Source organism: Eumetopias jubatus, unplaced genomic scaffold, assembly GCF_037043125.1.
Source record: "Eumetopias jubatus isolate StellerSeaLion01/CBP00866 unplaced genomic scaffold, mEumJub1_p1.0 scaffold_12, whole genome shotgun sequence".
In the NCBI taxonomy this organism is placed as follows: Eukaryota; Metazoa; Chordata; class Mammalia; order Carnivora; family Otariidae; genus Eumetopias; species Eumetopias jubatus.
Window position 1 is genome coordinate 84005751 of NW_028274818.1, and position 25071 is coordinate 84030821.

At 43.9% G+C, this 25071-nt stretch overlaps 1 protein-coding gene and 1 pseudogene across 2 annotated transcripts in view; both read left to right on the forward strand.

Moving 5' to 3' along the window:
• VPS35L (VPS35 endosomal protein sorting factor like) overlaps nt 1-25071 on the forward strand; it is a 115023-nt gene that overhangs the window by 37690 nt on the left and 52262 nt on the right. For both annotated transcript variants that reach the window (XM_028091667.2, XM_028091668.1), the window contains 9 exons: nt 4653-4749; nt 5464-5511; nt 6864-6957; nt 10743-10820; nt 11314-11436; nt 20793-20839; nt 21788-21899; nt 22417-22533; nt 24919-24972. In XM_028091667.2, the coding sequence (XP_027947468.1) occupies nt 4653-4749; nt 5464-5511; nt 6864-6957; nt 10743-10820; nt 11314-11436; nt 20793-20839; nt 21788-21899; nt 22417-22533; nt 24919-24972 (770 nt within the window). The remainder of the gene's footprint in view (nt 1-4652; nt 4750-5463; nt 5512-6863; nt 6958-10742; nt 10821-11313; nt 11437-20792; nt 20840-21787; nt 21900-22416; nt 22534-24918; nt 24973-25071) is intronic.
• LOC114199703 (U4 spliceosomal RNA) lies at nt 8-82 on the forward strand (annotated as a pseudogene).

The window sequence follows — 25071 nt, forward strand, 5'->3', positions numbered from 1 at the left end:
TGTTTTAAGCTTTGCACAGGGCAGTATCGTAGCCAGTGAAGTTTATCCTAGGTGCGATTATTGCTAATTAAAATTTCACTTGTTTTAATCTCTTTGAACATGGCTCACGTGGTATTTCTATTGGTTGGTGCTGCTCTAGATCCTCCCCTACACCACATCACATCTGTGATGTTATTAACCGCTCCTCCCATGTTCTAAGGCATCTCAAGATTGGAAGGCAGTGAGCCTGGAGAAGTAGGCAGGGGCCAGCTTGAGTGCAAAGGCCTTCTCTGTCAGCTTTAAGGATTTGGGAAGTCTAGGTGCACCTATTTAATTTAAACTTGCCAACTTGTGTGCCATACAAGTAAGCAGCAGTAAATGCTTGTCTCTAAGCAGAATTAAACCCAAATAGGTGTTTTTTGTGGCTTTTTATTTTTAAGTAATCTCTACACCCAATATGGGTCTTGAACTCCTAACCCTAAGATCAAGAGTCGCATGCTCTACTGACTGCTACAACAGCATTTTCCCCCCAAAATATTTATTTACTTTAGAGAGGGCGGCAGAGGGAGGGGAAGAGGGAGAGAGAGAGAGAATGTCAAGCAGACTCCCCACTGAGCACAGAAGCTGACTTGGGGCTTGATCTCATGACCCTGAGGTCATGACCTGAGCCGAAATCAAGAGCACCCAGATGCCCCTCCAACAGCATTTTTTAACATGCTTTTTAATGCACAGTCTGCTACTTCCTATTGTTTTACACCTAACCACATAAGAATATTTGTTACCTGTCTAACCCCCAGAGGCCTTTGAGATTACATCTACTGCAATAATTTTCCTTCCTCCCAATTTTCTCTAAGGATACAAACAATAATTTTAGAGCCAGTTAAGGAAAAATTACTAACAACCTCCTACCTAAACTATAAAAGTTCAAGATAAAAGACTATTTTCGTATTCATTTCCAGTCCTTGTCTAAATTTATTAATTAGCACTTTGATCACGGAAACTCTTCCTTCCCCAAAATACCTATTTTTTTTTTTTTTACCTCGAGCAATGCAAATCAGGCTTCTGTTCTTCTTGAAAATAATTTCTTATTTTTTTTTCTTTCAGTGAAAATCTTCATCTGCACGTAGTGTTCTCTGGTTCCAAGAACCTGAGAGGGAAAAGGGCAAATTTCTCTCAAAAATGTCAGTGATTTGGGGGATGTCTCTTAACAATAATTATGAAGAAAGCTTTTGAAATCGACTGTGGAATTCTGCCTAAAGAAATTATGTACAGAGAGGAATCTGGTGGCATGTGTACTCATTCTTTCCAGTCGAATCAAGTTCTGACTGGTGAATTTAATTTTTGAGCCCTTCACCTTCAGGAATTTGAACTGAGGCATGCATACCTATTTTATGAGTTTAGAAGGATACCAGTGTCCTTTGGGTTCGTGGAAAGTACATACTACTGTATGTGGTAGTTTTTCCCTACCATTTCTTAATCCAGCCTATGTGTGGAGAGACCGTCTACTCTAAGTGATAAAGTAACTTTATTTCCATCTTGGGAGAAAGAACTTGGGTTTGTCGTGTTGCAGCTGTCGTCAACTGTGGGCATTCCCATCTTCGGTTTTTCCCCATGGCTGATGTAGGCTGCATCTGGATAAGCAGTGTCCTTAATTGACCTGGCCTTTGAGGCGCGTACTAAGATGACATCCCTATATGCGCCGTTATGTAAAGAGACCTCTCGCTTCTGGGGTAGAGACTTGGCAGAGGAAAGAGAACTAGACTCACTGGTCTCCTCCCTCCTCCTAAAATACCCACAGAAGTTCAGGGTTGAAAAAAGAAGCACCATAAAAGAAAAATAAGTGGGAATAGAAGGAAGAATCTTTGCTTTTTGTTACGTTGAAATCTCTGAATTAATTTCCACATTCTGAATTCATTCTCTGTGTAAGCAGCCTAAGTGCTAAAGTATAAATCATGTCATGTTAGGCCATTCCTCTGCCCAGAACCCTTCAGGGAGTTTCTGTCGCACCTAGAAAAACTCTCCAGCTCCTTACCAAGGCTACAGCCCTGTATGACTTGGCGTGCAGTGCCTGCTTCTCTCCTTCCTGCTTACCCCATTGGCTTGCTTTTTTTCTTTGACCAGAGGTAATATCTAGCTCAGGACCTTTGCACTTGATGTTTCCTCTTCCTGGAATACATTTCCTCCACATCTAAATATGGCTGGCTCCTTTTTGCAATTCAGGGCTCAGCTCAAATGCCACCTCTGCCAGAGTCTTCTGGGACCACCCTGTCTAATGAAACTGCACCCCCAAAGTCACTGTCTAGTCTAATACTTTTATATCTTTCACAGTGTTGGCTATTACTGGATATTACCTGATTTGTTTGCTTGCTAGCTTATTCTTTTTGCTGTTTATTATGTTTTTCCCTCTGCTGGAATATAAACTTCATGAGGACAGGGTCTGTCTTGTGTATTATTTATCTCTTCAGAGCCTAGAATACTACTTTTAGTTGGTTCTTAAAACATTTGTGTTGAGTAAATGAAGTATAGGCATGTAAGATTTACCTTGCTACAAGATTTTAATTAGTTAATTTTTTAGTTTTTTTTTTTTTAAAGATTTTATTTTATTTGACAGAGCACAAGCAGAGGGAGAGAGAGGGAGAAGCAGGCTCCCTGCTGAGCAAGGAGCCCGATGTGGGACTCGATCCCAGGACCCTGGGATCATGACCCGGGCCGAAGGCAGCCGCTTAACTGAGCCACCCAGGCATCCCAATTTTTTAGTTTTTGAGTGAGCTCTACGCCCATCATGGGGCTTCAACTCACGACCCCAAGATGAAGAGTTGCGTGCTCTACTGACCGAGTCAGCCAGGCGCCCCACTTCGCTACAGGATTTTAAAGTCCTCCCTTAACATCATTTTCTCTTAAATGATATCTTGAGCTGGAAGGAAAGCCTGAAGCATTTGTATTGGCATGTGCAGATTATTGTATAGCTTACAGGCGATGTGGACACCCAGGACAGCTTGCCTTTCTGTGTCCCCGGGGTCTCCCACGTCCAACCATGGGCTTCAGCAGACAAGGCTCTTGTCAGGGCTGGTGGGCTGTAGCTTACGGTAATGCCAGCTCTCTTCTGAGTCTCCATTCCCTCGTCGGTAGAGTGAGGGGTTTTATTAGATGATCTCAGAGACTTATTTTTCTTTTGGGTTTCAGGTCCCATGATTCAGTCCTATGAAGGGAAATTAATCCCACCCGTCCTTTTTACAAGGCACGATTGACAAATGAATTTAAGAATAACCCTTATCTTTTCCTGTCTGGATCTCTTGGAACTTGAAAAAAAAAGTTACTTTTAAGTGCATGGGTTTAGGGCAGGAAATGGGAAATGGTAATTTCCCTTCCCTTTGGAACTGGCAAGTGAATAGTTCTTGAATGAATGAAGCGCATTCCATAACATCCAAAAATAGATAAATACTTGAGATTGCAATTCCAAAATATCTGCAAGTGTGATTAGTGACTGTTCTCTGCTAAGAAGTACCTGGAGGTTTATCTTTTTGCTGATTCTTTTGGAATTTCGATCACCTCAATTGTGTGCCACCAAGTTGCAGAAAGCAGAATCAGGGACGAGAAATGACTCTGTGCACAACGAAGATGAGGACAACAAGCTAGAATTCGTTTGTTGTCTTCTAAAGCGATTAACTTCTCCCTTTTTTATTTTTATTTATTTTTTTTAATTTTAAGTAAACTGTGCCACACGTGGGGCTTGAACTCATGACCCTGCAATTAAGAGTTGCATGCTCTACCAGCTGAGCCAGTCAGGTGCCCCCTCTTTGTGATTGAATGCCAGAAGTATAAAGCACATCCATCGGTGGGGTGGGAATCCAATATGTGGAAATGGTTTAGAAGAAATCATTTCTCTATGCGAGAGTTCCACAGTGGCCTTGTTGGTGATGAGTCTTGGGGGCGGGGGGTTGCTGATTGTTGTTCTCATTGTTCCATACGCTCTTCCATTCCTTATTAAGATGCATGTCAAGACCAGGCTTGGGTGCCGGGGCCTGAAAACTCAGAATAACAATGAAAAGGTCAGGGCTGGTGGGGCAGCCAGCCTACGGCCAGGGATCCTGACTTCTGTCTTGTTGCTCTCATAATTCAAGGTCGGTGATGGTGGTTCCACCATTGTGTCCAGCTGGGTTGAATCGCAGCTCTGACCTTTGCTTGCTGTGTGCCCTAACCATGTCTGTGCCTTGGTCTCTGCATCTGTCAGAGTAAAATAAAGCTCAGGTCATGATCTCAGGGTCCTGGGATCGAGCCCTGCGTTGAGCTGCCCACTCAGCAGGGAGTCTTCTCCTCCCTCTCCTTTTCCCTCTGTCCCTCCCTGCCCCCCCACTCATGCTCTCTCTCGCCCGCTATCTCCCTCTCTCTCTAATAAATAAATAAAATCTTAAAAAAAAAAAAAGTATGTACTGTGGAGGGATGTTGTGGGGATGAGGTGACCTGATGTCTATAAAGCACTCTGAGCAGCACTTGGAAAGCCTCATATGTAAGCTTTCACTGTCACTAATTGTTTCCTAATAATATTAATACTTGGAAGGAAAGACCTAGAAGAACTGGGGAGGCCACCCCTTCTTGTCCATTGTAATGTTCTCCTATCTCAGGACCCGTAGCAGCTGTAACAGATCCTGATGGGTATTGTTTTTGTATTTCAGATCACTTCTCTCCAGAGAATGTAAATGACACGGCCAAAGAAACATGCTTAAATTGGTTTTTCAAGATTGCTTCCATCAGGGAACTCATTCCAAGATTGTATCCTTTTTTTTTTTTTTTTTTTTGGTCTGATGATTTTAAAGATAGGCTGAAAGAGTTGCACCATTAATGGAAGCCATGTGATGGGACGCCCTGAAATTCCTTTTGAAAATTTTGTCCCGTTACGGTTGCTAGCTTGAAAATCCAGGGCCAGCCACATTGTCAAAGCCTTTGGACTCCTCTCTCCCCAAATAGTGTTCTGTTTTCTTTCTTTGAATATGATGCCATGTACCAGACTTTTGTTTCCTAGAGGAACATTCCCACATTAATTCTCTCAATTAAAATGCTTCATTTTTATGTGTTTTCTCTGGTTCCAAAAACTTGAAAGAACAGGGTCAGGCTTCCCTGCACAGATGCCAGTTTTGGAGAACAGAGTTTGACTTATACACAAATGAATCTTGGTTATCTAAAGTTCATTCTTTCCCCATAAAGCCTCGATGGGAAGTGCTCAAAACACAGTTTAAAACCTCAGCATGCAACTGTGAATCAGCATGCAATTTTTTCCCCAAAATGTATTTTAAATAAGTATGAAATCTTGAAAACCAACTATGGAAACCACAGGCTGTTAGCTAATGCAATTCTCTAGGCTGGTGAGAGCCATTGTGGTTCCGTGTCCAGAAGTCATGCTAAGTTCTGCTCATGAGTGGTCTTGTCTCTTTGCCATAGGGAACAGGCCATCTGGAAAATGTCTTCCTTAACAGGATGTTTTTGTAGTTATGTGGAAGCATCCATCCTGAAGTGTAACAAGTTCCTCTCCAAAACGTAAGGCTCTTCTTCAATGTCTAGAACCATAACATTTTCAAGAAGGCTCTCTCTCTCCCTCTCTCATACACACACACACACACACACACACACACACACACACACACACACGGCAGTGTAATAGCTATCATTCATTGGGGTACTTAGCATGTAGCAGACCTGGTGCTAAGCACCTTCCGTGCATTTTCTCCTCTGATCTAAGTGGAAACTTGATTAGGTAGAGATACCATTATAATTCCTATTTGATGGAGAAGAAAACTCAAGCTAGGAAAAGGTGATTGAGTGGTTCATGGAAGAATCCTCGCTTTGCCTTTAGTAGCTGTGTGGTCTTGGCAAGTTATGAAGCATCTCTGACCCTCAGTTTCCTCTTCTGTGAACGAGGCCATAAAAAGAGGTCGGTGAGGGTTTGTCGAGAGCACTGCCTGCCACCCAGTGGGCCTGTGCTCAGTATTTGCTGATGGTGCTGAAGATGGTGATGAAGATGCTGTCAGAAGCAAAAGCCTTTGCCCCTGAGCCCCATGCTCCTCTTGGGCCTTGTTTTGAGAGTAGTTTCCAGGGCTGGGAGAAACCAGATCTGTTTTCTGCAGAGCCAACAAAATGCTAGGTCATGTTGAATAGCCTGTAGATAATAAACTCCCTGAAGCCAGGGGCCAACTCCTGGTGCTTCATAGTGAAGTCTTTTCATTGGGTTTAGAATGTGTACCAAATATACTTGATTTGGATCTAAGGATGTCTGGGGTATTTTTAGGAATAATATGAACTGGTTTTCAGAATTAATTGATTCTTAATGCCCTGAAAAGAAATTATTTTGCCTCACCATTTGGGAAGGTAATGCCTGAGGCAGAGGCAAGTCCCAGGTTGCAGGAGAAATAAATCAGTCACAGTTCACATTGATGGGGGATTGCTGATGCCAGCCTGAGGTGCCAGGAGTTGGGTGCCAGGAAGGAGTGGGGCAGAGGACGGTAAGTTAGTGCCGAAGGAATATAGACACGGCGAGAACATCGAGAAGATCAGGAGTGACCAGCAGATGGAAAATAACTGGGGGACGAAAACTGTTAAACCAATAAAATAAATATGACCTCAAACGGGCAAAAAAGGAAAGGTTAGACTCCAGCCCCATGCAAATGGTAAAGATGATAGAAGCCACTCAGTGAGTGAATTGTGTCCAGAGAGACTTTTGTTACATTGCCTTAGAAAAATGCCAACTTTGGCCTTGGTTTGTCTCTGAACCTTGATTCTTTTTGTGCCCCCCCCCTACATTGAGGAAGTGTAGCTTTATCTTTAGGTTAAAAATAAAAGAACAGTGATTGCTCCCATTGGGTGTAATGCTGCCCTCTTTTTGTTCCTAACAGGGGGATTTCAGAATGTCTGCCCCGGCTGACGTGCATGATTCGCGGGATCGGAGACCCGCTCGTGTCCGTGTACGCCAGGGCCTATCTGTGCCGGGTAGGTGGCGTCGGGTCCCCACGCGCTCACAGACGGGGCTGCCGCCTGTCTCCTTCACGTAGGCTTCTGCTGCCCGGCACCTCACAAGTCACTACAAGAAGGACTTCATTAGCTAATTTTAGAACACGGCTCTTCCACGGAAAGCAGAGCTGTAGGATTTCTTCTAAAAATTAATTTTAAAGTAGGCCCACTTACCATCACTCTAATTAGGGTGCGTCTAAGGTCATCTTCATACAAATGAACTGGTTTTCAGAATTAATTGTTTCTCCAGTTCTTGCTGGGAGGGAGGCTCCCAAGGCCTCTTGGCTGATAGGCTGCTTTTCATTGACTTGAAATCGGCTTTCCTTTTGTCTTGGATCGGGTTGTTTTATTAGTTTCTCTGTTCCCACATTCAGGAGTTGGCGCAGGGTGCGAGTTGGTGGGGGCTGTCGGGCAGGGTGAGGTGCCACTTGCAATGACAGGTGTCAGGGTCTGTGCAGCCCAGCCACAGAGGGCTCCCGGCCTCTCTCTCTAGCTGTTCAGACTGGGGAGGTGGTCCTGGTTGTAGATCACTTAGCCTTTTTCTCTCTCAAAGCACCATGAAGCTTCTATTTCAGACTTTTTCATTTATGAAAAATGCAACCCATGGAGAGTTTCTGGTTAATTCTTCTTCAACTCCCATGGGGGCTTTGCAGCCATCAGCTTGCCCTGGGAGTCGTCCTTGCTAGTCCCGTCAGCATTCTTCACCTCAAGGAGGGCTTAATGCCCCTCTTTTGTAGGGTCCTGATGAACTGCAGACTTCTTTGAGGACAAAGCTACAGGGCCTCCCCCAGCCCTTGCCAGTGATCATTCCTATTTGTAAATCAGAAGGCGAGAACCGGTAGCCTTTGACTGACTTTACGTGACATCTAGCAAGTGACAGAAGCCCTGTGGTGTCAATGTCGCAAAGAAATCAGACAGTGCCCTCAGAGTGAATAGCAAACATCCTTATGAAGGACACTTTTTATAGGTCTGTTCCCTGATACCAGGAAGGAAAGAAAAACCTTTTCACTTGAGGGCAACCTAGTCCCTGTTGGTAACAGAGGCCAGAGTGTTTAGGTCCTGCCATCTGCTTGAAACTTGGGGTGGGTTTTTTTCATACAGGAATATCAGATATGTTTCCTAGAGCTTCAGCTTTGGAATATATTGAAGCATGAATATTCCTCCTGGGTCCGTGTTTGCTAAGGGCCTACTGTGTGCAGAACACTGTTGGGTCCTGTGGGGGAGATGCAAGGATATTGTCATTTGCATATTTGTGTTCCACAGCCTTTCCCCTCATCGGACATAGCACATTATTTGACTCCCCAGTTGGATAATAGAGTAATAAAAGACTTAGAGTCACTGTGTGTATTAATGAGGATGATTCTGGTTATTGAAGAGAAATCAAAAAGGTGGAAATGTACATTCTTTGCAGACCTGTTGAGTTGTAAAGTTGGAAGTAAGTTGCACAGGTTGGGGGAAAGATCATGTTTCTGGTTTATAAAATGGCACATGGTAACTTTAAACTTTGGTGACGATGAACCCATCCCAAGAAGACTGGTGATAAAATGCAGTCTTGTCTGTGGAAATCATCTTTGTCAACCCAGGCTTTGCATCAGTTGCCCAGGTTGGGTAGCTACTAAGTCTCTTGACATAAAAGAATAAGAGACAGTCTGCATTCTTTCAGCTGCAAGCGGCAAAAACCCAGTTCATACTATTTTAAGCAAAAAGGAGGGTTATTGGCTTGTGTGTCTAAAGAATCTAGGGGTAGCTCAGGCATGGCTAGATCCAGGGTCTTCAGAGTGTTGTCAAGAACTGTGCTCTCCTTCGTCACTCAGCTCGGCTGTCCTCTGTGTTGACTTCATTCTGTGGCTTATTCAGCAGCCCCAGGCTCCCATCCTCCTAACTGAACCCCAGTGGAAGGAGAACCTTAGAAATGCCAGCCAGAGTCTCAGGGCTCTCAATGAGCCATTTTGGGTTACTTGCCCATCCACAGACTGTGGCCATGGGATGTGATATGCCCACTGAACAGGCCTGGGTCATGTGCCCACCCCTGGACCTCAGGGTGGGGTGGATCCGGCTCCTCCACAGACCTCATGGTCTGAGAGGGAGGTTTGCTTCCCCAAATACAAATCCAACTTGCTGATACCAGAAATAGGAAATGCATGCCAGGCAGGTGGAAACAGCAGATGGGAATCATGAGCTACTACCCTTGCTACTCTGGGTAGAAATCTTTCAGACCCAAGCAGATTTCCAAGCTGCTCATTTGTCTTGATGGAAATAAATAAATAAAACACAGAAAAGCAGTGAGTGGGCAGGGCGTGGGGGGGAGCTCGAAGCTGTTTATTAAAGGAAAGTATGATTAACTCCTCTGCTAAGTCACGGTCTCTTCAGCTCATCACCATTGCTTGTCCACTGGGCCTTCCTTTGCTGTCGCCTAACAGATAATTACTGTCTCTTCTACGATATGATTAAGTGGAAGGAAAGACAATAGAACACAGTAGAACTGTGTTCTGACATTTGTTGTTAGTTTTTTTTTTTTTAATCTACTGCTTGTCCTTGAAAACATCCTCAATAGCCATGGAGCTGCCCTTGGAATTTAGCACCGCAGTGGATCTCGCATAATTCTTCTCAAAGGAATTCTTCACAGTCTGTAAAAAAAAAAATCATTATTGTTAATCTTCATGACCTCAAGTAGGGGGAGGTGAGTGGCAGAAATCTGTCCCCATTTGAAGAAATCGGGTCCCAGAGAAGCACCTTCTCCTACAAAGTTGTTTTTGTGCTAAAGCAGCAACTTGGAATTGAGGTGTATCTGAGGGGCTTGGTTTAAAGAACACGATGCTTTTGTTTTGAACACATGAAACACATGAACTCCCCTCCATAGCTCATACCTTTATTTTTCCATCCGGCCCCAGGGCTCTGGCTGCCTTCTCTAGGATTAGCACATTTTTTTCGGCTGGCAATTTTACAGTCTGTTTTTTAAGCAATGAATGCGGGAGCAAGTGGGTTATAGCATTGTTATGCTTCATGCTCGTATTGTATAAAATTGCTTAAAATACGTTAAAAACTTGTCTGCTTCCATGACTGCCCAGCAAAGAATGAATCTGTGTATTTTAACAATGTAACAGTGAAGTCCCAGCTGACCCTCTTCCGCACCAGAGTCTTTTTTGCTTCATTTAATAAAAGTGCAGCCACATGTGTGTTTATCATTTTTTTTGAGAGCAAGAGAATGCTGTATACACAATCTTTTTTTTTTAAAGATTTTATTTATTTATTAGAGACACAGCGAGAGAGGGAACACAAGTGGGGGGAGTGGGAGAGGGAGAAGCAGACTCCCCGCGGAGCAGGGAGCCCGATGCGGGGCTCGATCCCAGGACCCTGGGACCATGACCTGAGCCGAAGGCAGACGCTTAACAACTGAGCCACCCAGACGCCCCCTGTATACACAGTCTTAAGAGTACATTCTTCCTTTGTGCCATATTGATTTGTTTTCTTGGTCATCTATTCAGAAATACATTCATTACCTTTGGGAAATTGCAAAAATGATTACTGCAAATGTTGCCTTTTTTTTTCCATTAAAAATAACTTCTGTGGTTTTTCTTATAAAAGCATCCATGCTTCTTGAATAAGAAAACAGATAAGGAAAAAGAATAAAAACTTTCTGGACTTCTCTGTGCCTACGTTTATTTCCGTGTATGTTTTTAATTTATAACAACGACATCCTACCGTATATATTCTTTGCAACCTGTTTTTCCATAGTCAAGGTAGTTTCTTTTGTTTGGCTCCAGGTGGGAATGGAAGTGGCTCCACATCTCAAAGAAAGCCTGAATAAGAACTTTTTTGACTTCCTCCTCACATTCAAACAGGTAAGAGAACACTGGCAGAACAGCTCATTGACATAAGAGTTACACGATCTTGAATTCACAAAACCCAGTTGGATTTCTAAGTTGAGATTGCCTTAAAGCCCTTTAAATGTGTAAACCCTCGAAAATTACACTCAAGTCTGTTAGACAATTAAAATGTGTTGATTGTACTGAATAAGCAGAGAGAATTAATATGCATGTGTTAACAGGAAATGTCTCCAGTTGATCAGCCTTTCTTCCTCACATCTGCGGGCTCCATTTTTATCAGGTTATTTCTTTGCACAGCGCACATTCCCAAAACAGCTCAGCCTGGGGACATGGGAAACTTTCTGTGTGTTTTTTCTAGTTTAAAAAAAAAACAAAACAAAACCGAGAAACCAGGCTATTTCTCTCGGGGCCATCCAAATGCTTACAAGTCTGCACAGTCTGCGAGTTACATGCTCTTCGTTTATTATTATTCCCTTCCTTTTCTGAGTGTTTATTCGGTCTCCTCTAGATTCATGGGGATACGGTTCAGAACCAGCTGGTGGTCCAGGGAGTGGAGCTGTTGTCCTACCTGCCCTTGTACTCGCCTGCTATGGACTGGATCTTCCAGTGCATCTCCTACCATGCCCCCGAGGTAACTGCCGTGTGGCATCAGCGTGAAGTTCACACGGAGGAGAATTGCTGGGGCTCCCTGCTCTTCCATATAGTGTCGTAATGACCTCTCCATCTATGTGCCCGGTCACGTCAACAGGGTTTTCCGTAACAGCGACAACCATACTGCTGCTAGCCACCCGATCCACAGGGCTCACTGTGGTGGCCGGTGCTGTGCACTGTGCTTCTCCTAGATTGTTTTGTTACCAGTGCTGGAGGGACGCTCAGCCAGGGCGGACAGACACCTCTGACAGGTCGCGGAGCTCGAAGGTGGTGGTGACTGGGCATGCACTGTGCAGTGTGGCTCCAGGGCCAGTGGGTTTCATCACCTCTTCACTAACCTTCATGACCCCCTCTCGTGTTTGTGATAATCCAGGAAGTCGGTAGAGCAGATAATAGTTTCCTTATTTTACAGAGGGAAAGTGAAACTCAGGTGTGTGATTGCGTTGATAAGATTTTTTTCTGTTTTTTTTTTTCTAAGATTTTATTATTTGAGAGAGAGAGAGAATAAGCAGGGGGAGGGAGAGGGAGAAGCAGACTCCTGGCTGAGCAGGGAGCCCCAGTGCTGGGCTCAATCCTAGGACCCTGAGATCATGACCTGACCTGAAGGGAGACACTTAACTGACTAAACCCTCTTTTTTTTTTTTTTTTGTCTAATTGAAGTATTGTTAGGAATTAAAATACAGTCGGAATCATAGCAGAAATATTTTTTTCTTACCCAAGACTGAGAAGTAGAACATCAGTTCCAGTTCGCATAATAACCACCATGATGGATGAAGCTTCTTCAACAGATGGTTCAGAATTTATCCTTTGGGGAGGAAGGAAAGGGGTCTTGCTACAAAACAAGGATGCATAGTGCAGAGCAAAATTCAGGTACACCTGCCTTTTCACAGAGGCTGTAAACATATTGACACCCTAAAGAAAGAGAAAAAAGGACCTGACTTTGATTAAGCACTCCCACTTTTAAGAATATCATGTAGAGGGGCACCTGGGTGGCTCAGTCGGTGGAGCGTCTGCCTTCAGCTCAGGTCATGATCCCGGGGTGTTGGGATTGAGCCCCACGTCGGGCTTCTCGTTCTGCGGGGGGGGGGGGGGCTGCTTCTCCCTCTGCCCCTGCTCATGTGCTCTCTCTCTCAAATAAATAAAATCTTAAAAAAAAATCACGTAGACATAATTGGACAAGTGCATAAAGATGCAGGCACGCACCTGTACATACAGATGTGTGGGTTGTTCGGGCTGGCCCAGCATCAGAAACAGCCATCACGAGGGGATTGGGTAGATTGTGGAATCCATATAGATTCAGTGAAATGTGACAGGGCCCACTTACAATGATGGAGGACCACGATGTGCATATGGACCTAAGGGTGCTCACAATAATTGGTGAGTCACAAAAGGAGGTTATACACCTTGCTCTGTGTGTCCTCAGTGGTAGCATGGCCTAGTGTTCAAGTGTGGGCCCTGGAGTCGGAATGCCTGGGTTTGATTCCCAGATCCATTGCTTACAGCTGTCAGGACAGAGGCACAGCCAAGTCTCTAACCACTCTGAGCCTTTTTTTCTTCATCTGTGAAATGGAGCTTTAATTCTTGTTTTTTTTTTTTTTACACGGGTGGCATAGGATGATCCATTTGCGTTGCTTGGTGGAGTGCCCCACACATAGTACTGGGGCGTTTGTTGTGTTGTCGGGATTGCAAACATGATTTTTATATCTGCATGCGAGAACTGGGGAGGAGGTATGTCAAAATATCACTGGAAGGTGAGATTTTGCATCATCTTAACTTAGTTTCTTGGCCTACCGGTGCCTTCTAACTTTCCAACCAAATGTGCTGCTTTCCTTACATTTTAATTTTCCCAAATCCTAAAGTATGAGGGGAAAAATAGGAGCATCTTATATTTCAGGTGACTTTTTTTTTTTTAACCATTAAGTTGATTTTAAATCAAGTCAGTATGAATGGAAGATTGTTTGAAAGGCCTTCAGGAGAGGGGGGCACAAGCCTGAGTGTAGAAAGAGAGCCTCCCGACCTGTTCAGCTGAGTGACTGAAACAGGAGCAGGATTGACGTGTTTGAAAATGGGAACACTTAGGTTTTTTTCTCCTTAACAAAAGGCCAAATTGGATTAAAACAAAAGGTACCTGTCATAAGGCATTCTTCCTTTTATTTTAAGCACCAGTAATCTCAAAGGATGGCAGAAGCTGGGAATAGAGGTTTCCCGGGGAGTAAAACTCTAGGAAATCATTACAGAGCCAGAAGAAGTGATTAAAAAAATTAGGTCACCTGAATAATAATAAACTCTGATTCTTGGGGCACTTAAATAAGGAACTTGCAACGTCTCATTAAAAAAATGTTAATCATTTTCAAAATGCAGAAGAATCAATGTCCGGGTAGAAGGTGGTGTTGAAAATGCGTGTGTCTGATGCCTAAAAACTCTCCGAGTGGCTGGGATGTGTCACTTGGGGAGTTAGGCTGTGCCTCCAAAGCAGGGGATTGTCTGTCTGGCTACGGCCGCTGGTAATATATAGGACAGGCAAGCAAGATGGGGGGAAAGGAGAAAAGCCTTCAGCTACGAATATGTCATATGAAATTTCAGATTGAAATTGAAATCCCAAATCCCCAGGAAAAAAAAATCAGGGAGTGATTATTCAGAAAGGCTTTTTTGTTGTTGTTTGAAGACAGGATTTTTTTCTTTCCCCCTTATACAACTAAAATAAAATGATAGTAAGTAAAAAATGGATTTATGGCCCGAATTTCAGGCACATCCTGCACAGGAGAAAAGTAACATTTCACAAGATCTGGTTTTGGGTGGTGAAAACAAATCCCTTGGTAAGCTTCTCAGCATTTCAGCAGCTTTTCGTTCATTGGGGGTGGCATGGAAGGTGTAGAAGGAAAAAGGCCTGGTCCTGGACATGAGTGGTGAGTCTCGTCTGACAGGGAATCCCATGTGGTCTTCACTAAACCCGAGAGGTGCAGGTTGTAAATGTTGGATGAGTGAAGAGGCAGGTGCACCAGTAGAGGCTGGGGTGGGCAGTTGGGCAGACCTGGGTTCAGACTATGGCTGTGTTGCCTTGGGCTACTTGACGTCTTTTACCCGCTGTAAAATGGGGCTAATAAAAGAAGCTTCCTTGAAGGGCTGTCATGGAGTGACTATGATAGTGCCCATCTGTGCGTGGCCAAGGGATGGGGGCACCAGGCAAAGGGGGCGGCTGCCATCCTTATGTTTGGACTCACTGAAGCAGATGGGGTCTGGGCCGACTTGAAAATCAGGAAATAAGCAGAGGTGGGGTGGGGGGGAGGGCGGGCCAAGGGAAGGGACTGAGGCAAGTAAGAGGCATAATAAGGAGACCAGCCTTACTGGAGAAGAGTGAGAAATTAGGCTGGTTTGCAGAGGTTGTTGAACATAACGTGGTGGAGATTAGGCAGCTCTTGGAGATTTTTGATCAGGAGAATGATTTGAAACAAGCGGTACTTGAAGATCAAACTGGCAGAAGCAGACCAGACAGATCAGAAAAAGGAGAAGGGTTGGTAGCTGTGGCAAAAAAATGAGACAGAATGGATAGGAGAGAATTTCCTAATCAGAAAACATTTATTAATAAAAATACATATGGAGGAGCGCTTGGGTGGCTCAGTGGGTTGAGCATCCGACTCTTGATTTCAGCTCAGGTCATGATCTTGGGGTCCTGGGATCGCCCCCACTGGGCTCTGTGCTCGGTGGGGAGTCTGCTTGGGGTTCTCCCTCTCCCTCTCCCCGCTCACATGCTCAGTCTCTCTTGCTCTCTCCCTCCTTCTCTTTAAAATAAACAAATTAAAAAAATGTATTCATATTTAGAAAAGACAGAAAAGTAAAAAGGCGAAAAACAGCCACCTAAAATCCTGCTGTATTAACATTTTGATAGGTTTCCGTATTAATATTTCTCTGTCCACTCTGGCTTTAGCTCTGTATTTTTATTTTATAGATGAGGATTTTTGTATGCATAATTTTATGGTGCTTTTCCCTCACTTAACGTTAAAACGAATACCTGTTGTTAAGGAAGTTCTCTGACCCTCAGTCATGTCAGGAAGTGTTCAGCGTTGGGTTTGTTGGGTGTGATGAATGGAGGAGGGAGGAGGATGCTAAGCTTTAGAGCCCTTCACACAGTCACCTCTTTCTGAGGCTCACTGGGGACCAAGCCCTGTTTTAGTTCCTTTAGTTGGGCCACCTTACTTCATTTTCAGCTTCCCTAGGCTAGGTATCATTGTCATCCTCATTTTATAGATGAGGCACCTGAGGCTCACAACTTGCTAAGGTCACACAACTGGAAAGAGTCAAAGCCATGTAGCCATGTTGGCCGTAACTCTGAACCCAGCAGATGTGTTCTCTAAACTCCTCAACTCTTTCTTTCTGGATAACTCTTGTTACTGGTTACACTTAAGGAGGGACTAACAAATCGACTCATGGGACTGTTACCTAATGGGCAAACTATAAATTGCACTTTATTCTAAAATGTGGGGCACCTGGGTGGCTCAGTCAGTTAAGCGTCTGACTTTGGCTCAGGTCATGATCCCCAGGTCCTGGGATGGAGCCCCACATCGGGCTCCCTACTCAGCGGGGAGTCTGTCTGTCCATCTCCCCCAGCTCGTGCTCTCACTATCTCTCTCTCTTAAATAAATAAATAAAATCTTTAAAATAAATAAATAAAGTCTTTAAAATAAATAAATAAATAAATATTCTAAAATGTGAGGCTGGTAGTGCCAGTCTAAACTAGCCTTAGCCATTGCTGAATCCCTCTGATGCGTATAGGTGTATCATTTTCGTTCTTTTGAATTAGGAAAAAAAAGTTCCCAGTGAAAGAGAAATGATGAAAAATTTAAAAATTTCTCCTTTTAATTCCTGGAGTATAGGATTTCTTTTTATTCACATTGAAATATTTTCTTTGAGACTTGAGCATATCAAGTCTGGACTGGAGGGAAGGGGCATATGATTTTGCCCACCCTTTACGTGTTTGCTTCATTTAGAAAAATAAGGAAAATATGATACACATATCACTTAATTCTCTGTTTTGTTTGTTTTATGAAGCAGTACTTGTAAACACTGATTGGAAGGTTATGTAGTAAAAGCAGGAATACAAATCTGGGAGCTGCATATGAGTCCATCTCAGTTTAGAAAGCAGAAGTGAGGTATCAGCTCAACTTCTTTAGTTTTACCTATACTTTTGAAGTACGTAAATAACCCTCATCTGGAGATAACCTTAAAGATCCAGTAGTTAAATACGGTGGTGGTTATAGACATCCATATATGTTAGTGAAATGTCACAAAGACATACCCTTCCCCCGTAGTAAAGTGTGAATGGAAAACCTGGTGAAATATTCTAATTAATTGTATTATCCCAACATCACTTTCCTTGCTTTGATAACACACTCGAGTTAAATAAGATGTCACCATTGGGGGGAGCCAGGTGACTGGTACCCAGGACCTTCTCTATTATTTTTATAATCTTTTATGAGTCTAATTCGCTCAAAATAAAAAAGGCTTAAAAATCTATCAGGAGCAATCTGAACAGTAATGTTATATGCATGGTAGGGATTCCTCAGCCATTAAAAAGAATGAGGCAGATGCGTGTGTGTAGTTACACGGGAAGAGTGAAGCCCATGCTGGATTCTTGAGTTAAAACGGCAAGTTGTGCCCCAAAATGTATATGACTGTTCATTTTTGTAAGACAAAAAAACCCAAACTGGACTTTTATAATAAAAGCTATATATTCACAAGGTATAAACAAAGGCCTAAAAAGAAACATGAAAATGTTGACACTGGTGATCACTAGGAAGCAGGAGTTGGGAGGGAAGGCATTTGCATTTTGCTTAACCGCACGGCGGTAGTGTTTGAGCATTTTTTCCGTAATAAGCATTTCTTATTTTTACAGTTTTTATTTTATTTTTTATTTTATGTTTTTTAAAGGTTTATTAGAGGGTGGGGAGAGGGAGGGGCAGATGGAGAAAGAGAGAGAACCTCAAGCAGACTCCGCGCTGAGCATGGAGCCCGTAGTTTTTGTGAAAAACAAATAAATAGATAAATGAGACGTAGGGGCTGTCCAAGTCTCTTGCACCTTCAAGTTCTGATGTGTGTATACAAGCTAATATGCTAAGCTGCACATTTTCCTAGTTCATCCCAGCCAACAGGCTTGTTTCGGTCTCAGTCTGGTTTGAACTGTTGTTTATCTCGTTCTTGCCAAAGGTAATCGATCCTGTTACTTCTCAGAAAAAAAAATTCTGACCTCTAACAGATGTGCCTGGGATCCATATCATGTGGCTCCCTGGACACTTACGGGTACTTCCTATATTCCTATATGATGACCGAGCTTTTTTTTTTTTTTTTTAAGTTACATATTTGGATACATTTTTAATGCATTCATCTCCTGTGAAGGAAATTTTTAAGCATTTGTCTTAATGGCCAGAATGTTTTGTCCATATGTTGGCATTTACCAACTTTTTTCAGAAGTGGTAGGCCAAGAGCTCTCATTTTTTTGTGTGTGTGTGTGTGTGTGTGTGTAAGAGAGAGAATAAGCCACATAAGGGCATGGTTTTCTGTTTGATTTTCTCACTGCCCTGTTCCCAGGGCCTAGGATAGTGCTTAGTGCCTTAAAGTTGCTCCATAAGTAGGTATTGAATGAGTGATTACTTTTGCATGTTGGGCAGTGTTGGTGTGACACTCCTACAGGATATCTCTTTCTCAATCTTTTCCAGAAACCACTTTGATATTGGCCTTCAGGAATGACTTTTCAAGTATAAATACCCCATGAGTGGATTAGGGAAACCATTTGTGATACTGGCAGTTTTATTTTCAGTTGGGATGCTGACTATAAGGAACAAACACCTAATTGGCCCTACCAAAATAATTCAGTGTCTTTTCTCACACAGCAAGTGCAGGCTATGGTCCAGGCAGGTTCTGTCCATCTCTCCTCTGTCATCCTCAGGTAGCAAAGTGGCTGTAGCCATTCCAGGCATCACACTGAAACCTGGCAGCATCCAGAGGCAGAAAGATGAAGAATCTACAATTCCTTGGGTTCCTGTTTAAGAACAAGGAAACCTTTTCTCAGAACTCCTATTCCAGCAGCTAGAAATGGGTCATGTGCCCATTGTCTAAATCCCACACTAGCAAAGGGAATGGGGTCACTGTGATCAGTTTGGACCTGTGTTAATTTGCTCAGGCTGTGTCTTCGTCCGTTCTGGCTGTTAAAACAAAATGCCACAAACCGGGTGGCTTATCAATACCAGGTATTGATTTCGTCCAGTTCTGGAGCTGGGAAGTACAAGATCAAGATAAGAGCAGATCTGGTGTCTGGTGAAAGCTTACTTCCTGTCCGTAGACGTCTGTCTTCGCTGCGTCTTCACGTGGCACAAGCGAGTTTTCTTGGGCCCCTTTTATAAGGGTATTAATCCCACTCACGAGAGCTCCACCCTCATGACCTGATCACCTCTTAATATCATCACCTTGGGAGTTAGGGGGCCATTCAGACCATAGCAGGTTGCCATAATAGACTGGAGGGCTTGAACAACAAAAATTTATTTTCTCACAGTTCTGGAGGCTAGAAGTCCAAGATCAAGGTGCTGGCAGGGAGGGTTGGTTTCTGGTGAGGCTTATCTTCTCACTGTGTCCTCACATGGTCTCTCTGTGCCTGTGTGTTCCTGGTCTCTCCTCTTCTTCTTCTTTTTTTTTTTTTTTAAGATTTTACTTATTTATTTGAGAGAGAGAGAGCCCGAGAGCTGGAGAGAGAGTGAGCATGAGCAGGGGGAGGGGAGGGGCAGAGGCAGAGGGACAAGAAGCAGGGAGCCCGACGCAGGGCTTTATCTAGGACCCCAGGATCGTGACTTGAGCTGAAGGCAGATGCTTAACTGACTGAACCCCCCAGGCACCCCTCTCTTTCTTTTCTTATAAAGACCTCAGTCCCATTGGATTAGGGCCCCACACTTAGGACCTCACTTCTCACTGATTACATCTCTAAAAGTCCTATCTCCAAACGCAGTCAGTCACATTGGGCATTAGGGCTTCATCATACAAATTGGGAGCGGACCTTATTCAGTCTGTAACAGGCCCCACCCTGATGTTTGTAGGGCAGAGGTAGAAATCTGAATGAAGTTGGGATTCTGGGGTATGGGCAGTATCTCCACAGTCAGCTTTCACCTTAATTATTCAGGCAACACCTAGGACACAGCCCGAAGGGGTATAATTGCACTAAAGACCACGGGGGGCCAGATTCCTGCGAATCTCATTTCCACCACTTACTGGGAAGCAGCTTAACGCTTCTGAGCTTTGACTTTCGCTTCTGTGACGTGGGGATAACAGGCGGGCCTCCGAAGACTGCTGTGAAGAGCCAACAAGAAAAGGCAAGTGCTTATCCTGGTGCCCGGCGAGCTCTCAGTGTCCAGGTTGCTGTTAGTGGCTCTTCAGTCTCAGGGTTGACCTCGTCTGTGCCATTCAAAATCTTCCCCAAACCACTGACCTAAAGGATACCTCTTCCATTGATTTTTGTGAAAAACAACAACAACAACAACAACAACAACAGCAACAAAAAACAGGAGCTCTTTTAGAAATACGTAATTGTCTTAAGATAGCTCTAAAGCCATTAACGGTGTTCCAGCGAGTAAAATATTTACTTCCTTTCGCGGAAAACATAGGCTTCAAAACTCGTTGGGAGGAAATGTGATGAAGAGTGTAGCCTTTGATGCCAGATGGCCTGGGTCACGTCTGGCCCGCAGTAGCTCACTGTGTCACTTTGGTCCAAACACATCACTGTTTCATGGCTCAGTTTCTCCTGCGTAGTGGGAGAGCCTGCCTCATGGATGGCGTGAGAGGCGAGATGACGCATGCGAAGTGCATCTCACTGTGCACGGTGGGCACTAGCAAATTCTCAGTGAAATGAGGAATGCGGGGGTATCGTGGGAGAGGTGGGGAGTAAAGTAACTGCCATTCTCATTGGTGCCTGGAACGCAGCAGGTACCTCACCATCCTGTAGTAACACTGCACAGGGGATGGTACCACTTGCATCCTATGCCAAAGGGTGAGGAAACCCAGGCTTCACGAAGTCAGGTGACCGGCCCAAGGTCTCATAGTTGGTGAGACTGGATTTGAACCCAAGTATGCCTGGTGCCAGGGCCTGAGCTCTTCTCTGTTATATCAAATGCCATAAAGGTGAATTCCACCCCCCATCCCCACCCCTGACTCCCCATCTTGGCCAGGAACTGAGAGTTAACAGAAATGGGCATGTGGCTCCATTTACGTGAGAGTATTACTTTGGAGATTCCTTTGTGAGAAATGTTGTTTTAGATTCTCCAACCTGATGGTTTTCATTATAATTATTTTTAATTTTAGACTCTGCTAACTGAGATGATGGATAGATGCAAGAAACTAGGAAACAAGTAAGTATTTTATTTTTTTAATTTATTTAAAAAAAATTTTTTTTTAAGTAAGCATGGAGATCAATGTGGCGCTTGAACTCACAACCCTGAGGTCAAGACCTGAGCCGAGGTCAAGAGTTGGACGCCCAACAGACTGAGCCACCCAGGTGCCCCAGTATTTTAAAATTTAAAAAACATGGGTTTGGAAGTGGAGCTGGTTGATTTTTTTTTTTTTTTTTTTTTTTGAGCTTGGCATGCTCACGTGGGCGAGAGGATCAGCAGAGCGACAGGATGACAACAGAGGGCAGGAAAGTTGAGTCCAGTCTCCTGGCTTCTGATTCCTGGCTCCACTCTTTCTTAGCTTTGTGAACTGGGGTCACCTACTTGACCTCTCTATGCCTCAGGCTCCTCATCTGTAAAATGGGTTTAGTAATAGTCCTTTCCCCATGGGGCTGTGGTAAGTGGTAGGGTCAAAATAAACTCCGTTTTCCTGTCTTCCAAGCATATGAGGTTTCCTCTCTGCTCTCCCTTCCGTGGTAGATGTCCCTAAGTCACTGTGTCCCCTAGGTCCTAGAACAGTGCTTTTTGTAAGAGGTGGAGATATGTATTTTATATATTTGCAGTTTGGATCAATATTGTGACTTAATGTTTAGTTTTATTAGTGCACCGGCCAACAAAGGCTCAGTTTACATCTGTTTAAATGGATTTGATTGCTTGCTGTCCATCAATCCGGCCAGCCAGCCAGCTACCCATTCATCCAGTCAATTCAACATTTACCGAGTTCCAAATGTGTATAAAACATCGTGTTGTTCTCTAGAGGTTGCCTTTTCACGCCAGCCTTTTAAAATTTTTTTCCAACTTTACCATTAAAGAGTTCTCAATTCCTCCTTCCCAGCAACGTACATACTTAAAATTAAAGTGGCTTTCATTAAGGGGCAGCTCTGCTGATGTGGGTCGTGTGTCTTACAGCGCCTTGCTGTTGAATTCTGTGATGTCAGCTTTCCGGGCCGAGTTCATCGCCACGAGGTCCATGGATTTCATTGGCATGATTAAAGAGTGTGATGAGTCAGGTTTCCCTAAGGTAGGCTCTTGTGGGAGAACAGATAGGCACTGTTTACCTGAGAGCTGTCGAGGGAGACAGTCCTTGGCCGGGGTGGGGCAGTGGGGGGAGCAGCCCGGGCCAGCAGGAAAACAGGCGAAGGCTCTGTCTCTGAAGAACACGATAGAAGATGAGTTCGTGATTGGGATTGTTAGGCACGTGTCATTGCTGCCAACGAGTCCTAAATCTATCGAATTAGCTCACTGTGAAGTATTTAGGAAAGGCTCAGTCCCCCATCTTTAAAAATGTATCTTCACTCATTATTTATGAAAAGCTCTGTCCAGCAGAATGTTAGGGCCCACCAATCAGAGCGGTACACGGAGCTGGCTTTGTTCTGAGCAGCTCAGTCGGACTTGCATGTAGGCCTGAGGTAGAACTTCAGGAAGATCATTGGAGGATGAGCCCTGAGATGAGCTCAGTGTTAGAGCCTTCTCCTCTAAGCCTCAAGGTGCTCCGATTTAAAATCCCCAGTATTGTAATGGTTCACTGTTTTCCTTAGCATCTCCTTTTTCGCTCATTGGGGTTAAACTTGGCCTTGGCTGACCCTCCTGAGGGCGATCGACTCCAGATTCTCAATGAAGCTTGGAAAGTCATCACTAAGTTGAAGAATCCACAGGTGGGTGACTATTCAGACCTTAGATCGACTGTGCCTGCCTTTTGTCCAAGTTCTGCAGTATGTTCTTTCCTTTAAAAAAAATTATCTTTTGACTAATCATATGTCTGGGTTTTTTTTTTTTTTTTTTTAGAAATAATACTTCTTTTAATTGTTTTTGCTAACCTATAGTGGAGAATTGATAGCTCTAAAGATATATTTATTTGGTTTTTGTATCCTAATTATGTCTAATTCTTGAGGCTTCAGGATTTACTAAAAGTGTAAAATTATAAATATTTGAAACTTTAAAAGGCCTCTGGCTTTGTAAACAGCATCCAAAGTACAACTGTCTATAGTACTTGGATTTGAAAGTAACAACTGAGTAAGATATTCCTAAATGGAAGATCAGAAGTCAAAACTGTAATTAGCAGAAGGGAATTCCAACTGTTGTCCCTTGAACTGTTGTTCCCTGAGCAGAGACAGCTGGGGCCTCATTCTCCCCCAACTTCAGGTCGGGGAGTCTAGGAAAGATGGACCAGCCAGTGTTAGGTGCCAAAGGTGTGTAGCACCATAGTGCTGGAGGTTTGGGTTGCCCATCTCACCATCCTTGTCGGCAGCACGCCAGCAAGTTTTGCGGCTGCCACTAGGTAAATGGTACTGACTGCCTTTGGCTGAAGGACCGGCTGGGCAGACTTCACACCGCACACCGTTCCTCTCCTGCTAGCAGCATGTCTTAGTTCAGCTGCTATAACAGAACAGCACAGACCAGGGGGCTTACAGACAACAAATTTATTTCTTGCAGTTCTGGGGTTTGCAAGTTTGAAATCAGGGTGACAGCCTGGTCAGATTCCGGTGAGGGCCCTCTTCTGGATTTGCAGACAGCCAGCTTTTCCTCCTCCCTTGGCAGAGAGGGAGAGTGGGCTCTCTGGGGTCTCTTTTATCAGGGCACTAATCCCATTCATGAGGGTTCTGCCCTCATGACCCTATCACCTCCCAAAACCACCTCCTAATGCCAGCACACTGAGGGGCTGGGATTTTCAACACAGGCATTTTGGACGCAAACATCTAGTCCAAAACCCAGCAAATAACTCAATAAGGGTACGTAACATTTGACACAATCATTTACCAAGAAGGAAATATTAGAGTGAGTTCGGTTATAAACCCCTTTCCAGTCACCGCACTTACAATAGTATATTGCGAATACTGGCCTAATTTAGAAATACCAGAGACTTGTTTACCAAATCAAATACCTAGGTTAAGTTTAGCAAAACCGTCACTAAACTTCATAAACTAAACTGTTTAACTTAACTGTGATTGGCTAACTGAACAGCTTATTTAGCATGTGTAAAGTCCAGTCCCCGGGCCTCTGATGCCTTTGTGTGAGTGCTTCCAAGCAACCTTGCATCAAAAGGCCACATTGATGGTTTTCTTCAGTCTTGAACTTCACACAGCCTTCGCTTTCCAGTCCGACCTTCCGATGTTCCTGGCTTTTCTTTTGTGAACGAGATAACTATTTTCTTCCTTCTTCATTTCTTCTTTCTTTCCCTTAAAGTGTAGGAACAGAAGAGACACGCTCAAGCGCTTGGTTTCCCCACCTTGAGTGTCTTCTGGGGCACGCAGCCGTACCTAGCTGTTCACTGCCATTTCCATGACCATCCCATGGGCTCTCTGTGGGCCCTCCCCCCTACTTGAATCTAACACGTAATTTCTTACTTGAAATCTTCAGTGTTTTCTTAGCCTTTTTACAACATACACATCACCCCTCTATCAGAAAAATGGTTTATTTTTTAAAGGTAGGAAGCCCGTTTGTTTTTTTTTTCTCAGAACGTGCAAAAATCACATTTAATTCTGGTCTTCATTTTTTTTTTTAAGATTTTATTTATTTATTTGACAGAGAGACAGTGAAAGAGGGAACACAAGCAGGGGGAGTGGGAGAGGGAAAAGCAGGCTTCCCACTGAGCAGGGAGCCCGATGCGGGGATTGATCCCAGGACTCCGGGATCATGACCTGAGCTGAAGGCAGACACTTAATGACTGAGCCACCCAGGCGCCCCTAATTCTGGTCTTCAACCAGATCCACCATCAATGTCTCTGCTGAGGTGTGGCCCGGACTCATGACTTTTATCTCCACTGCCTTTCAGTTCTTCCCAGATTCTATCTTGGCCCAAGTAGCAATTCTGGAATGTTAGTTAGTTTCATGCAACTTCTGTATTTCTATAACTTGCTTCTTAGGGTAAAATATATCGGTGGGCTAGACTTTTCTGTAGATGAACCAACCAGTCTTGAAATTCCTATCACTTACCTCTTTTAATTGTCAGAGCTCTTGAAGGGGTTTGTACGTGATGAGCTTTTACCATAAGGCCCCTCCGGGTGTTCTTATCGTCAAGCCATTTTTGCTTTTTCTCTGCAGGACTACATTAACTGTGCCGAAGTGTGGGTGGAGTACACTTGCAAGCATTTCACGGTATGTGTGGCCTGCGGTATTGTTTCTGGAAGAGTTATGTTTTTATTCATGTTTATAATAATGAACGAGGCTAGCTGAGGCATTTAGGCATTTTACAAT